The sequence below is a fragment of the Natrix helvetica genome (assembly GCF_964273705.1).
Source record: "Natrix helvetica genome assembly, chromosome: 11".
Classification (NCBI taxonomy): Eukaryota; Metazoa; Chordata; class Lepidosauria; order Squamata; family Natricidae; genus Natrix; species Natrix helvetica.
Genome location: NC_138562.1, coordinates 898,270 through 915,340, shown reverse-complemented (window position 1 = coordinate 915,340; position 17,071 = coordinate 898,270). Strand labels below are relative to the sequence as shown.

General features: G+C 42.9%; 1 protein-coding gene across 1 annotated transcript; it reads right to left on the bottom strand.

Moving 5' to 3' along the window:
* Positions 1-2,008: 2,008 nt before the first annotated feature.
* AMER1 (APC membrane recruitment protein 1) lies at positions 2,009-7,579 on the bottom strand. The gene is made up of 2 exons (XM_081964348.1): positions 7,495-7,579; positions 2,009-6,352 (listed from the first exon to the last, which is right to left on the bottom strand). Exon 2 carries the CDS (start codon positions 6,278-6,280, stop codon positions 3,029-3,031), a length of 3,252 nt encoding a protein of 1,083 aa, XP_081820474.1. The 5' UTR covers positions 6,281-6,352; positions 7,495-7,579; the 3' UTR covers positions 2,009-3,028.
* Between the last annotated feature and the right edge of the window lie 9,492 nt (positions 7,580-17,071).

The window sequence follows — 17,071 nt, the reverse complement described above, 5'->3', positions numbered from 1 at the left end:
AGATTGAAATAGAATCTTTCTGCCCAACTTAACTGTTTTCATCAAACACTAACAGTCTGTCCTTTATTTTATTTTTATTCAATAGACTTCAGGACTTCATACTTTTCCCCTCTGTTGGTAGTCCTCGACTTACAACCATTTGTTTAGTGACAGTCTGAAACTGAAAAAAGTGACATGACTGTTTTTCCCATTTAAGACTGTTGCAACATTCCCGTGGTCATGTGATCAAAATTCAGCCACTTGGTAACCAACTCACATTTATGACGGTTGCAAATATGTCCTGGAATCATGTGGTCACCTTTTGCAACTTACTGACAAGCAAAGTCAACAGAAAAACCAGATTTGCAGATTAAAAACCATGTTACTAACTTAATGACTGCAGTGATTCACTTCACATCTGTGCAAGAAAGGTCGTAAAATGAAGCAAACCTCACTTAACAGTTGTCTTGTTCAGCAGCAGAAATTTGGGCTGAACTGTGGTCATAAGTCAAGGACTATCTGTAGTAGTTTTGCCCCTATTTTATTACCCAATTTCAGCTTTTCTTTCTCCAGGGATGGCTACTCCTCCAAGGGAAATCCTTGACTTGCTACAAATGGAAGCAGCCTTTTTATGGCCAAGAGCCCCGTTTGCTTCTTTGCAAGAGCAGCCTCCAGAAGACAACAGCCTCAAATATTCCAGCCCCTGTTTAGAGGGAGAACTTAAATGATATGCCCAGATTAAGTTAATCACAAGGGTTTTGTTTTTCATTCCCATTTAATTCCAGGGACTTCAAGGGTTCAAGGGCTTTTTGGCAGCCCAATGAAGAATGGGTGATAATCACAGAGAGCTGGTCAACTTCTTCATCCTCGTGCAGCAGTGAGACCATCTCTTGCTCTGCCAGCAGGCCCATCGGTCCTTCTGCCAAAAGGATTCTGGAGTATCAGCAATCAGACTCTCAACGTTTGCCTCAGTTGCGAATTCTGAACACCGCTGGGGCAACCATGGGGAAAGTGTTGCTGGATTGCTGGAGCTGAGTCTCCCTGAAGTTCTCCTGCACAAATTTTGTAATTATCAATAACGGAGAATATTTGTAGCTCAAATATTCCTTGATGTTTTCTGAGCTTTTCCTGTAGACCTTTCATTATCCAAACTAGGTAACATCATCAGTAGCACTGATAATGTTACCTAGTTTGGTAATGAAAGGTCTGCAAAAAAACAACCAAGCTCCCAGAGAACCAAGAACCCCTCATTCCACAGATATATCTACCAAGCATTCTGGGCACCCTAGAAAATTGATTTCAACAGATATTCTGCCCGGCAGCACTTTAAATCTGATTCCAAATAATGAACTTCGGAACACAAACACACACACACACACACAGAGTGTCTGCATGTAACTCATTAAAGCAACTGCATCCTTTCTCTAGATCGGATGGTTTCTTTCTGCAATGGCCAGCTGATCCTGGAAAATGCCACAGTGTCTTGAAAGTGCTAGGGACAGGTTCAGAAACACACAGGAGCCAACACTTACAAGCAAGGCAAGACTCCTTTCTGGAATCAAACTGGAAACGTTGCACAGCTCTAAAATTTAACCATAATAAAAAACAAAACAAAACAGAATCCCATTACTTTAAATAAGGGCAGTTTTGCATGTATTGGGGTTCCCCGCTCCTTTTAAAATATGCTCTTTCAGACGTTGCAAGACCACCTCTGCACTGACATTACTTTGTTTTAGTATCAAGAAGTGTTTTTAACTTTTTAATTGTATGCATGGCTTACTTAAAAGCAATATACCCCCAAGTAAGACCCTTCTAGATTACCTATTTCAGAGCCTTTTTGGCCATTCCCCTCTAATCACATCTTGCCCTAATTTAGCCAACTCCTTGCTATTTTACCCAGCCCTTCCACTGCAAAGGAATCTCCTTGTTAACAAGCAACAAGTTGGATAGTTTTCTGCCCCCCCCTTTAAAACTACAGAAAGCCCAACTGAATTGAGCAGCAAACCCCCCCCCCCCCAAATGCAGGGTTTCCAAACCTGGGCCATTTCTAGGTATATGGACTTCAACTCCCACAATTCCATAGACAGCATAGCCATTGCTGAGAATTCTGGGAATTGAAATCCACTCACCTTCAATTTGCCAAGGTTGGGAAATGCTGCTGAAACAAGTAAACACACTTAAGATACGCTGCACAGCCACAATCCAATAGATCACAAGGGCCAGACTTCTGTTGATGAAAGGCTGTCAGAGACCTTGTGCCACTTGTCAAAGGCCACATTCCAACCATGGCCCAGGTCGAGACCCGTTGGGAGGATATAAAATGGGTGCTAAGCCTTTAGAAGGCTTAAGGCACTGATTCTGTCCCTCAACTTCCCTCCCAGCTAAAAAAAGAAAGAGAGAATGGGCCCCACCCCCAACTCTGGAGGAAGTTCTGGGACATAAAGGTAAGCATGCCAGCACCTCTCTATTTGCCCTCTCTTTCTTCTACAGGCACCTTTTGGAATAAAAGCAGCTTAGCAGGTTGCCTTCCAAGTACACGTGCCCTCAAAAACTAGGAGCTAACAAGTTTCACCATGAGCAAACCTCTCATTTTGGCAGGTCCTTCAGCTTTTTGCTCCTCCTAAATATACCTTCTAACTTTGGCCACCTATTGACTTTTGGAAATTATTTCTGCTTCTCTTCCCATGATGGTGCAATTGGAAATAATCCAGGACTTTATTCCCATCTCAACTTCTGAGAATGCCCCTGTTCTCTCCATATCATTTTGTAGATCAACAGAAGTTCCCTCTACCTACAAGCATGTCCGTTTAAGGAGAAACATCAACATTTCACCCAGTTCTCATAGCTTCAAACCAAAGTCAACAGTATTTGCAGTATTTTCTGCATTCTCACAGCCCACCGGAAGAAAAGCTCCCTCCAATTCAGGTGGAGCCCTATTCACAAAAGCTACTTGGCTAGCTAAGTTTATAGACCAACTAGCTGGCAGGAAGTGCTTCCCAAATGTTCTGGGTCTAGACTTTCCCCAACGTTCAGCCCCCATGGGTGGTTCTCAGCACTGCTCGGTGTGAAGCTGAGACGTTCCCTGAGCCACATCCCTAGGCTTAAACATTGGCGGCTTGTCAGAGGAGCAAGGGAAATCACAGCTCAAAGGCAAGTCTAGCTCTTCCTCTCCCAAAGGGAGGACCCAAGCATGTTTTTTAGACAGACTGTCCCCCCCAGGCCTCTGAGGAGTAGAGCCCTCTGGTGACACCACAGGGGCCTGCAGAAACAGAGTGGAGGGCCTGGTCAGTGGTCTCAATGCTGGAAGGGCTGGATGGTTGGTTCCATCTGCGTGAAGGTGTCCAGCTGGTTCCTTGGTGGAATTCTGCCCCAGATGAGCCAAAGGTGGAGCCATGTCAGAGTCCTCCAATATTCCCCAGGGACTTTGAGAGGGGAGTGTATGCCAACCAGTCTCTCCTGTTTTTGTTTCTTGCAAGGAAAAATCCTCCTTGCCATGTGGTACATTCAACCGTCCTGGCCATGAGAGGCCACCAATAGCTTCTTCTCTTTCTTCTGGAGAATGTGGCCCACCTTCCTGGCCATTGTCCAATCCAAGAGGACCAGGATCCTTTTTGGAACTGCTACAGAGCTCAAACGGCCTAAAACTTTTCTTGGAAAGCTGCAAGCTTGCCAGCTCAAACTCCAGACTTTCAGTATCAAGAGATCGGCTTCTCCTGCAGATGGACAGAGGCTCCAGCAGAGGTGCATTCAGCTCCTGAAGCCGCAGACGCCGAGGAAGGCTGGCAGCTCCCCAGTGGAAAGAGATCTGAGGATACTCAGGAAACAATCGCTCATCACATTCAGCAAAGGGTGCTTTGGAGTCATAAGTGTCTCTGAAAGCCTCAAAAGTCATGTCCTCATCCGTGTTCATCTCCAGATGCTCCTCGCATTCCCCTTCCCCTTCTTGTTCCACATCGACAATGTCAAAAGTCACCATTGTGGGTAGGTCAGGAAGGTTCTGAGTAAACTCAGAGCCTGAATCGGAGCTTCTAAGACTTTCAGACAGGCTGGAGAAAAGAGTCCCATTGCTGGTGAATTCCACCAAGGCTTGTGAGAAGTTGACAGCTTGTTCTGGTTCTTCGTTGCGTTCCTGGCAGGGCTCTTGAAAGTCAGCTCTTGGAGAGCAGCCGTGGTGGCCATGCGCTCTGTAGAGAGGGAAGGTCACAGAGTTTCCTGAAGCCAAAGCACAGGAATCAAGCACCGGATGTTCATCGCTGGAGCCCAACTCTGAACTATTCTCTAATGGCTGAAGAAGGCAACTCTTGTGTGCTTTAGTGGTGCTGTTGCTATCACAAAGCTTTTCTGGACAGAGCTGCTTGTGGAGATCATCTTCCCAGTTTTGGCTTTCTGCTAGCTTCTTTCCAACGCTTAGACTTTTGTTCAAAGCACAAAAATCCATTTGCTCACAACCAAGGCAACTCAAGCTCTTCCCAACTAAGCCGGTTGTTTGCATTTTACATTCAGACAACTGCCCTGGTCTCAGATGTTGGTCTCTTCTAAGCTCCTGGAGATGTTTCAGGGCCGGCTCTCTTTGCACCTCCCCAAAAAGCAGCTGTTTCTGGAGAGTTGCCAGCCTCTGTTCTTCTGTTTCCATCACTTCATTTTTCTGATCCATCAGCCAGATCAAGTCCTTCTCATCGGGGAGAGCAAAGTCCAAAAACTGGTCAAATATCTTTGAAGGAGACACTTTCCCATCAAACCAGGATCCATCTCCATGAGATGGGCTCATCAGTGCATCGTCTGGTTCATAGAACTCATAAAGAGCATCCCCGCTGTAGCTGTCCCTCGGAAGGCGGTCCTTTTTGATTTCATCTAAACCATCAACAGCTTCATCTTCAGGACCTGGGGTGGTAGAATCGTAGTAGCCCTCATCACTATTGGGAGCAGATTCTTGTTGATCACTATGTGGTGTCAGAGGGTCTATATCGTTCCTTGTTCCTTCAGTGTATAAATTAACTTCCTGCTTGGCACCGTTCATGCCCTGAAGGTCACATTTGGTTATGAGTTCCGGCAGATGTGCTTCAGAGGCTACATCTCCTTTGATGGCTCCTGCCCACATCTGCTGGAGGTACTCTTCTAAATCCTCCGGCAGGGCCATTTCCTCCCCTCCGCCTTGGTAAGTAACCAAACAAGAGGTCCTCTTGGTAGCATCCTGGCTGCGTTCCACAGAAGTCGAGCTCTCTGTGATGCTATCAATATCCGGTTCTGCAATGATATCTCCACAACCGGTGAAAGAGTCAAAGCTTTTAAGGGACGTCACCTCCCCAAACATCAAGCTAAGTTGTTCCCCGGATGATAGGCAAGGAGGGTTCTTCTCCAGGAACTCTGGTTCAAAAGCATCAGGGAGGTCACCATAGGCAGAGTCAGCACATACGTCCTCCAGGTTTGGCTGCTCATCTCGAGATCCTTCAGGAGACGCTGGTCCTCTAGCTGCCTCACCAATGGACCTCACTGGGGATGAGGCCAAGCAGTCCATCTCTCCTGCCTCATTATGGTTGGCAATTTGAGGCACAGCATCGGCAGAGAAATTCTCCACACATTCTGGCGTCACAGTTCCACTTTGAGGACTCCCACCCAGCCCACTTCCCATCGTCTGTTCTTCGGTCCCGGTGTCCCTGAGAGCCCATTCTTGCAGCTCTGTCTTCTCAGGTTCAGCAACTTTGTTCTTCCGATGCCGGCGAATGCTGTTGAAAAGCCCCTTCAGCCCCTTTTTGGATCTGGGGAGGAAGAAGGACTTCTCTCCCGTCAGCTTCTTTTCAAAGCCTTCAGAGCTGCTGGACAGAAAGTTTGAGCTCTGGGCGAAGCCAACTCTGAGCTCAGTTCCCAAAAGAACGCTTGGAGAGCTTGGCAGCAGCTGGGCAGGAGGGAAGTCTGGCCCTCCGTCCGAGGAACTCCTGAGGCATCCAGAAGTGGCCTCTTCATGCGCCACGTCACTGATGCCATCGTGAGTCTTGCTCTTGCTGAGACCCTTTTTGGAGGCTCCCTTGGCCTGGCTTTTATTCTTCCCCCCCAAAAAGCTTGGTAGGGTGCAAATGCTTCTCTTCCCCCCAAAGAATTTAAAGGCTGTCTTCTTCAGCTTGCTGGCTGGCGCCTGTTGCCGATTCGGCTCTGCCCCAGCGAAGGAAGCATCACAGGGTTCGGAGAGGTGGCTAGCTGCCCCATTTTCCTGCTGGGACTCTTTTCTGTCTTTGGCCAAGAGAGACTTGGCCCTGGGATTCTGAAGGATGCCTGCAGCTTCTACAGCAGCCATTCTGCCTCGCATCGTCAAGTGAAGACCAACGATCGCATGGCTGCTTCCTCTTTCGTGTCTTTTGACCGAAGCATCATGGGAATTCTAAAAGAAAAAGAAAAAAGGGAATGGGGAAGAAAAGAGAAAGAGCATCAAGACGATGTACTGAAAATTGGCAATTCTTTAGAAAGGGGTTTCTCAACTGTGGCTGCTTAAAGACCCATGGACTTCAATTCCCAGAACTCCTCAGCCGGTGTTGTGGCTGGGGCATGCTGGGAGTTGAAGTCCACGCATTTTAGAGGTTGAGAACGTCCGCTTTAGAATATCCTGCAATGGTATGTTGGAATAACATTGGGAGACCAGGCAAAGAAATGCAACCGGGAAATGGTTACATCAACCATTTGGGTGGGCAAGAGAAGAGACCCCCACCAGTTTGGGGCTGCAAAGGGGACAGAAGGAGAAAAGTACTTTCAGACTTGCAAGATTGATGTCAACCTTAATAGACAGACCAGGCAGAAATATGAATAAAACAAATTCTATTTTATTGTAACCCTACATTAATAGAATCTGTCTGTTAAGTCTGACACTCTAGGTTTTCCTCGACTTGAAACGATTCATTTAGTAACTGTTCAAAGTTACGACGACACTGAAAAAAGTGACTTGGGACTGTTTTCCACACAACTGTTGCAGCCTCCCCTTGGTCACGTGATCAAAATTCAGATGTTTGGCAACCGGTTCATATTATATGACGATTGCAGTATCCTGGGGTCATGTGATCACATTCTGTCACCTGGCGAGCAAAGTCAATGTGGAAGCCAGATTCACTTCCCAATCAGGTTACTAAGTTAACAGCAGTGATTCACTTAACAACTATGGGCAAGCAAGGCCGTAAAATGGGGCAAAACTCACTTAACAGAAATTTTGGGCTCAATTGTGGTTGTAAGTCAAGAACTCCCCCCCCCCCGGCATTGACAGCTGCACAACTAGTCCTATTATTGACTTTGAATGGATTAGGGCAGGGGTGGGCAACTATGGCAACTTTATGACTTATCTCAGGAATTCTGGGAGTTGAAGTCCACAGGTTGGAAAGTTGCTATAATTGTCCATCCATGGATTAGGGAATGCTTATGTTTCTGAACACCTTAACAATAAAAAAAGAAATGGCTGATCTCATATTTGTACTGCTTTGATGTTACACCGATCAATCACAAAACAGGAATATCATACTTATGGTCTTTAAGGCTTACTTAAGGTATTTATGAAGCTCAGGAGTCCAGGGGTATAATTTTTCATCTTCAGTAATTCAATCTATGTAATCTATGTAACCTGTAGACAGACAGAAGCAAAGGCAGGTGACCTCAGATGGGTGGACAATAACTATTCACTTCTGCCAACTATTTTGTTCTGGCAAAAATCAAAATAGAATCTACTAAGGTTTTAAGATTTCTTCCAGCTCATTGTAAAAGAGGAAATGGAACTCCGAACTCTTAACTTCCCAATCCCTATCCTAGAAGGCTTACACATTATTTTCCTTTTTTCACATCTACCCATTGATTCCTCTATACAACATGTAATACATAATAGCCCAGAAATGCTTATTATAGAAAATGTTTTCTTAACACACCCACACAGACACACACTTTGGGGGGGGGGGGGGTTCTCTATGACACAATCCTTTTCTCTTTGGCCAATTCCTTCTACCTCCAGATCTCAAATCCCACCAGTGACAACCTCGCTGCTTCCTAGCTGCCCTGAAAAGAGGGAGAATTTCAAGACCTCAACCACCTCTGTGAGGCAGGTAGTCCTCAACATACAACCCCAACTGAGCTCCACATTTTCACTGTTAAGCAAAATAGCTTTTGCCCCATTTTATTACCTTTCTTCCCATGGTTGTTAAGTGGATCACTGCAGTTGTCAAGGTAGTGACGCTGGAAAGGCTTCTCCATGGACTCAAAAGGTCGCAAAAGGGATCCCGGGGCCTTGGGACATTGCAACCCTCCTGATGTACACGGCCAGTTGCCAAGCACCCGGATTTTAATCATGCGATGCTGCAATGGTCAGAAGTGTGGAAAATCATCGTAAGTCATCTTTTCAGTGCCATTATAACTTAGGTCACTAAATGAATAGATGTAAGTGGAGGACTACCCATAGTTAAAATGAGAAAAATCTGGGAACCTGCTCAAATCCTTCCAGCCCATAGCTTTGACGTGTTTTCTCCCTCAACTGACCCTTAAGTCATAACTGCCCATCTTAAATCTCAGTTAGGCTGTTGGATTGAGCTCTAAACTCCTAGCTGAAACCAACAGCCTAATTCCCAACTGGAGCTATTAATATTCAATCACAGCGTTTGGCAAAAACTTAGTGGAACTAACCTCAAAGACAGGCAGTAAGCAATAACCTCCAGCCACTTCAATCAAGACTTAACTAAAGAAATATTAACCCTCTCAAGGCCAAGTGATTTCCCAGACCCAGAAGAATTTTTGGGAGAGACTCCCTTATGTAATCACTATGGAGGACACAACCTGCTATGAAAGAAAGATTAGAGCATTTATAAGAAGCTCAACTAAATCTACATGGCAATTCTGCTTCAGCCAAGCTGCTGTTGACATACCTTCCTTTAATCCCTGGAATTCACTAAAAATATATCTCAAAAACATATCCATTCTGCTCTCCTCCCAGTCCACTGAATAGAACTAGCTCTGTCTATCAGCACAGATGATGCACTGCCATATAACTAATTCTCAATAAATCACCAATTTAAAGAATGTATGATCAAACAGACCTAGCTGCCCAGAAGAAGAATCCAGCCTGATCAAGTGGGGGCTTCCTACAAGAGACTCAGTCAACACTTTCTTCCTGAATGGAAGAGCCCCTAATCCAAGCCAGCCTGAGCAACCTGCCCAGAACTTAACAGATCATGTTGGTCCATTAAGATAGATACCCCTGACAGTATCTATCATGGACTCGCATTTGCCTGCATCACACATTATTCCGTTCCTCTCCTGAACACACCTGTCTGGTCTGCTAAGCAAAGGAATTTTGCCTTTATTTCCCTAATGTGAAATTGCCAGAAACTGGAAAGAGGAATCTACAGAATTAAAGGGCTACACCTCTTTCTCTCTTCAAGAAAGATGGTCATGTTTTAGGAGGGCACTATGTTTTTTAATGAAGGCTCTGCCTCCACAACTGTGTTAATTCTAATTCTGTTTCCCTCCCAGAAGATCAGCATTCCTTCTGGCAGTAACCATCTAAACCAAATTCCCTTATTATATAATTTCTTTGATAAGGAGGAATACTTCCTCCTCTTATCTCTTATTTTTTCGGAATTTGCTTAAGAATGGCAATTTCTTTATCCTTATATTTTAGTGTCCCCCCCCCCCCACTCTGAGTCCCTAGAATCTCATCCCTCGTGGTCTTCCTAAGAAATTTAACATGTACTTCCCTTGTGTTCTGGCATATGCTGAATTAATCCTATAAACCAGATCCATATCCCACCACAACTGTTCTTTATCTCTTTTAATATATTCTGCTAAAATTGTACTCATAATATTCTTAAGATCATCTTCTGTCTCCGGTAGGTTCTGGAATCGAGAAAGAAGGACATTCTTTCAAGTTCTATCTTTGCCATAAAATTTTCCAATTCTATATTCCCCTTCTGGACTGCCTTAACCTCCTTCCCCAGCCCAGCCGCGCTCTCCTCCAGCACACCAATTCTCTGTTTATTTTCTGTTATTTGTTGCTGCACACTTTTAACCTCATCTCTAAAATCTGCTACCTCCTTTTTCAACTCATTTTGTCCCTGCATAATAGCTTGAAACATTTGAGTAACAGATAAATTTTTTGAACTCTCTCCAGTCTTTTCTTGTGAAAATGATGAAATTTTTGTCTGTTGAATCGTTGGACTGGATGCAGTAGAAGTCGGTGCCGAGGCTGCTTTGCCTGTAGGTGGTTTTCTGGGCCCCATTGTCTAAGTTCAGAAAGAGTATAAATCTTTTGCAAAAGAAGTGGCGTCTGTGAAGCGCGCAGCCGAGCGAGTCCGAGAAGACAGGCAAATCCAAAAGTGAAAATTAAACCTCTGTCACAGTTCCAAGCCAAAAAGTCACTCAAAAAAAAGAAAAGAAATCAAATAGTCCAAATCCAGAAAGACCACGTAACAGGAGAGGCTCCAAGAGTCCTTCAGGGGGGATAATATAAAGCCAGACTTTCTTCAAAGGTAGTTTCAAAAGGCAGACTTCATTTATAAGTGCGAAGAAGAAGAAGAAGGAAGCAGGCCATCTTGGCTCCTCCTCGGGATCAGGAGCAGAACATTAAAAACTTCCATAAAGCTTTCAAAACAACTCAGCAATCAGCTCTTGCAGTTATGATATAAATCTTTTCACATAGTTAGTTCAAGTGGCTAATTCAATTTTTTGCTCTCTATCTCCATTCCGAGATTGAGAGACAGTCCAAATGCCGCTTTGCCTGAGAGGGGTAGAAGAAAAAACGCAACTCCCCTCCAATCTTCCTACTTCAAACAGACTGAATCCACAACTTGTAAAAAAGCTGCTACTCGTCAGTTAAAAGCAATTAAGGAGATTGGAGCGAATTTCTCACCTCCAGCACTTCAGCCACTGCATGTAGTTAATCTTTCCTTCTGGAATCCATTCAGCGAAGGTGCTGTTATGCACCCCCTACGCTCCCCTGCTCCTAAGGCGAAACTGGAGATCCCCCTATGGCTGCCGCCTATCCAGGGGGTTCCAGCAAGCCGCCCTATGGCAGGTGGTCCCTCCACGACCGCCTGTGCTCCTAAAAGGAGCCCACCGGAGAAGCAAACAGCAGACCAACGTCCATCGCCTTTAGAAACCAGAAGTGATCTCGAGAAGGTGACCTTCTATTGGAAGAGGTTGTGGGCAGATGGAGACATACAAGGTACATTTCGGATGGACATTGTTCTTCTGACAGTGACCCCACAGGAATGCCAGGTTCCTGATACAGCTTGACACACAAGGAGGGTGACCCTAGGATTTCCACACTCACGACTATGGGGCCAACAATGGGTAGGCGACTCATCCCCAGCCTTTTGAGTGCATTATAAAAGTCATCTTGCAATTTGGCTCCTGCCGTTTTGGTTCTCCATCTACCACCTTTCTCAGGGACTGTTGTAGCCCTGGTTTTTGCCCAAAGGTCTGGCTCAACTGGAATAGCATTGTAGGATGAAGGGGCCAGCAGACAAGCACAACCAGTATTTTTGACCTAGGTCAGGATCAGTCTGATTAATTAGGGTTTGACCCAATTCCAATATTTTTAACATGTTGTTCCCTTTTCTCAACTGTTGCAGGGGCCCATTCTCCCTTTGTTCTATCTCATTTTTTAATGGGATTGTCAGGCGTTTGTCTGACTTGGGGTTGGTTTAGGACTTGGGTTTGGCTTTGGTCCAGGATATTGAGCCCACCGATCAATAATGCGTCTTTGGAGGGAGCGGACCTGTCCCAAAGCGTCTATACTCTGTGCCTTGATCTTTCCCTGTTCCTTGGGGTTTTCAACATCCCTGGATCCTTCCTCAAGGGCAAGGGGGGGTCATTCGGGAATTCTCACAACACTGGAAACTACTGTTCAGGATGCTATCACTCAACAGGCCCTTTGCCAATAACAGCCAAAGCCACAAAAAACTCATAATTGTCCTTTACACAGAACCTATCCAATCACAATTCCCTTAATCTACAAAATCACCACGTCAGGAAGAAGGTTAGGGTTATATGTGACTTGGGAAAGGGCAATTTCAGACTTAGGAGTTCCACAAAACCACCTCTTGTTTGCAACATACAATGTCCACAATCCTAGGACTAATATAGTACTACGGAGAGCCCACTCCCAGGTTTCCTCAAACATAAGTGTCTCCAGGGATTTCGTAATGCTCCCTATCACAATCAATGATTTTTGACTCAGCACCTGCCTTTCTGGGGAGGGAGTGATTCCAGTAGAATGAATATCCAACACAGCAAATCACAATAAGGGCAAGCACATTCACTAAAGCAACAGATAATGCAGTTATGGCTATGTATGCTCAACTATCCATCCCCTGACAGGGTTACATCTAACAATTGGAAAGTTGTCTTCCTCCTCCAAATCTTCAGCGGTATGTAAAAACGTCAGCTTCCAGGGGTGACACCAGTAAGGCCTCTTCTGCCTTGTATGTAGTTTGCCCATTGCCGGTAGGACAGTTATAGGGGGCGCTTCTTCAAGCGTACCACTAAAGGACGGGCTTCATCTTGGTCTGCCTCCCAGCAGCTGGTTTAACTCGAGACCAGTGAATCCAACACTTGGATTCCAACACTCTTACTGCAAGTGGAGAATACCTGACCACAATATACAGGCCCTTCCACTTGGGTTTCAAGTTCTTCTCCTTTCCAGTGTTTTACCTATACTTGTCTCCCACCTGAATATTATGACTACAGGTGCTCAGAAACGGTGGGCTAAGGGACATACAATATTGTTGGACATCTTTTGCTTGTTTAATTCTCCCATCATTTGACTCACCCATGAGGCCCCTAGTTAGGCAGGAGGGTGGCAAGATTTAGGGCATTTCTCTGTTTCAATGTCACTTGAGGATTATGAGTAAGGAGAGTTTGATATTTATAAATTAGTTGGTTGTCCAAAAGTCAATTTATTAGGTTCCTCTTATCAAAAGAGCAGTGGCATTATATTATTCTTTGAGTCCACATACAAATTAAAAGGTTTCTCGAGGTTGGGAAGTCCCATAACAGGAGCTTGAGACAATTTTTTACTTCAAGGTTTCAAACACTTGTTTCTGTTCCCGCTCCCAAACAAATGGTTCTTTTTCATCCCCCTTTGTAAATGCATAGAGTAGTTTGGCTAGTAGGGCAACATTTGGCATCCATTCCATCCTGTCTTTAGGTTGTTTTGTGCACAACAGATACAGGCACTTTCTTTCCAAATAGCCCCATGAGCATGTAAAACTCTAAATACATATTTTCTGTCTGGGTAGACATTAACCATCTTCCCTTTTGCCAACTGGAGGGCTTGTCCTCTAATCAGGCGTGGGATTCTAACTACTGATTCTTCCTCGTACAATTCTTCTGGCAGGTCCCCTGGCCTCCCATTCTTTCTGTCTAAGATCCTCGGCGAGGAAAAAAATGTGTTTTCTCTTGCCTTTTGAAGTTCCTTCTTCTCTAAAATTTGAGCCCAATTAATATATGCTTTGTATGCTAATTCCACAAGTTCAGAGATGCCTTTCCTGGGGCCCCCTTGGTCTACTGTAATTTGGCTCTAATGTCACCTGCAGACTGATCAATGAAGATCATATTGATCATTCTCTTATTTTCTTCAGCCTCAGGATCTAATTTGGTATATTGCCTAAAGGTTTGATAAATGCATTCTAGGAATTTCCCCTGGATTTTCATCCTGTTTTTGTTGAATTTAATAGACCTTCTCTAAGTTTTGTTTGAAACCTTTTGTTTGAGTCCTAACAAAACTAAAGTCCAATAGTTTTGCAGCTGAATGGACTGAGGTTCCCAATCTGGTTCCTTCAGTAACCATGTCCAGTCTGGATCTTTTGCATGATCCTTCTGCAAAGGCTTATTCATGGTTCCCTTCACCAGCCTTCTTTTCTCTGGGCTTACTAAAATTTCCATCAGACTTTGTATGTCAGCCCAAGTAGACTGGTGAGTTCAGAAAAATGGATGCAAAAAGGACATGCATCTCATATGGATTTTCTCTACAGTTATGAATTTGATTTTTCCAATTATATAAATTAGCCATTGAGAATGGAGCATATATCCACACCTTACGTAGCTCCCCCTCAACTCCTGGCAATAAAATTTCCCTTAGGAGCAATTTGAGTTTTTGTCTCAACTGCTCCCTTGGATCGGGTTTCTGGTCCACTTGATCTGTCCCTTCGGGAATCTTTTTGGTTTTCTTCCTCCTGGCCGCATCTAATGGGACCATTTGTTCTTTCTAACCAATATCTGATTCAACCTTTTGTCTCCCTGGATCTTCTACTTCTTCATGTCAAAAATACACAGGTGGAGGGCACTGATGTCAGAGACTCTCTCTCTTTTCTTTTTTTGTAAAACAAAAAACACTTAAACACATCAACAAAGACAAACACACAAGTTAAAACAACACAGGAACTAAATGTTTCATTGAGACTCTCTTTTTCTTTTTTCTTTCCTCCTTGAGGCTTGTTACCCATCCTGGTAACGGACTATATCTCAGGGTTTTTTTTTCTAAGAGTGTTGTATCCTGTCCACCCAGGACTACACACCTTACAACTCTTTTCTTCTTCTTCTTCTTTGTTCTGGGCTGTTCAGTATCTTCTCTTTTCTATATTTTTCTATATCTATCTTTAGACCTCCCAGCAAGCGCTGGCCTATTTTTAAAGATCAAGATGTATAGAGTAACATATATTGAAGATGCATTCAAGGAACGCTTCCTTCACCACCCATGTTCTATTTCTAAGACACTGTCACTGACCTGGGGTGCCCGAGTATCACGGTCAAATGGCAAGAGATGTCAGATTGCACTACTACTGGAAGGATACAGGATGATGTTGTCAGGCCTGTAGTTATGTTCCTTTTAGGATCTTTGGCCTGCCACACTTTCTATTATTTTCCTATGCTGTTTCATTAGTGTAGTAGTTGGGAGGGGGGAATAGAAAGGAGTAGAATTGTAGAATGTGTTGTTTTCATTCTTTCTAGAAGCTCAAGGTCATCTTTTGTCTCCGCACCTCGACACCTGACCGGAAGCAGAGGGGTGTAGATGCCAGCGTGGAAGAAGAAGATTGGACCATATGATGGATTATGGGTGTAGGGATAAGATCATGAACTTTCAACTGGGTGGAATTCCAGGAAGAAAATCAGAGTTGGAATTCCACAGACGTGCTAACATGCCTGTATGATTAAATTGGAACTTTAAGGATGATTTTGCCTTGGTCTCTGATTGATTTCATGCATGGTATTTAGAACACTGACAATGTAATGAAAGGTCAAAATAAAAATTAAGTTAAATTTAGAGTATTAGGTATAAAATGGAGTGATAATAGTTATAGTCAAATAAATGAGTAACAATGATAATAATGCATATATATATACACCTGATTGATAATATGAAACTTTATACAAATTGTAAATGAGGACTATGAGAGGATGTTTAAAAGCCTTGTTATTAAATATAAACAATTTTTATATAGAATATGGTATAAAGATGTAATGTTATTGGATGATTTCAGGAGGATGTAATGAAATGCCATAATATAGATTTACTTTAAATTTAGAATATTTTATATAAAAGGATGCAATAACAGATAGTCAAATGAATGTTTAATAATCATAATTGTTTATATACAGTATATTGGATTGATGATATGAGAATTTGTGTAAATTGCAAGCTTCCTCCTATTGTGAGGAAGCACAAAGCTTTGTAACCAATTGACATACTGTATGTAACTGGAGGATGATTTTTATGTATTGTGTGTGTCTATGTCTGTTTGTTTTATATTTGTTTAAAATATTTTTTTTAAAAAAAGAATTAAAACTCCATAAAAGCTGCAACTGAATTGTAAAAAACCAAGATGGTTAGCCTGCCATTGACCAAGCAACCGTTTTGCACTTTCAAAGTGACATCCACATTAACAGCAAGCAGTTCAAATTTTGGTTATCTTCCTACCTCTCCAGCAGCAAATGAATTTCTCTGGAGCACAGCTACACTGGAAGCAAATATGAGACTCCCCTAGCCAAAATATTGGCTGAAACAAGCCTCTGAGGGTGAGTCCTGAGCCTAGTTCATCTTGGTTGAAAGATTTCCCTTCACTTGGAAGGAAAAACAGCAATAGAGGGGTTTATGCTACCATAAGATAAAGCTAGGGCAGAGATTAAACAGAGTATTTGATTTAGATTCCCCCAAACAATGGGGCTAATGCCTCACTCCACAGCGTGATGGCACAGCTTTATACTGCACTGGTGAGGCCACACTTGGAATATTGGGTCAAATTCTTAGACACCACTGTACAAAAACCATGTTGAGACTCTGGAAAGATTGCAGAGAAGAGCAACAAAGGAGGAGGTTGGAGGATAAACAGTTACAGGAATCGGGTATATCTAGACTAATGAAGAGAAGGACTAGAGGTGACATAATAGCAATATTATTAATTTTTATTATTTTATTAAATTTATTTTTAATAAAAAAATTATTTTTAATTTTCAAAACAAACACAACACATAAAATCTTTACATACTGTAGAAAGTGTATCAGTTGGTTACAAAAAGGCTTTCGTGCTTCTCTTCCACAGTCATCAAACATAATTCATATTAACTCAAGTATTTTAACTCAGATATTTATACGTTACCATCATCATACCTCCATTTTCATTTGACTATAATTGTTTAAACATCCTTCATCATAAAATATACCAAGATTTAATACATAACCACATACTGACGTTTCATTTACTATTTCTAAAATCCTCCAATAACACTGAATCCTTATGTCCTATTCTAGCTAAACATCCATAATATTTAGTAATAAAATTTTCTAATCCTCCTTTCCAAATCACTGTTTACAATTTACGTCCAGTTTCCTTATGTTGTACCCATACATATATATACGTTATCATTATCCCTCCTTTATTTAACTATATCCTGCATCATAACATTTTCCCCCTAATAATCAAGACTTAACTTTATCTAACAGTTCTTTTTTATTAACCTTTATATATAACCCAAAAGGATCTCTAATCTTCCTTTCATGGGTACCATTCAATATTCATATCCAATTATTACTTATCATAACCCTACACATAGTATACATTATTATGTCAGCCTCTGCTTT

What these genes read in the sequence shown, in the direction of transcription:
- AMER1 (XM_081964348.1), bottom strand. Translation starts at nt 6,280, where the DNA reads ATGCGAGGCAGAATGGCTGCTGTAGAAGCTGCAGGCATCCTTCAGAAT.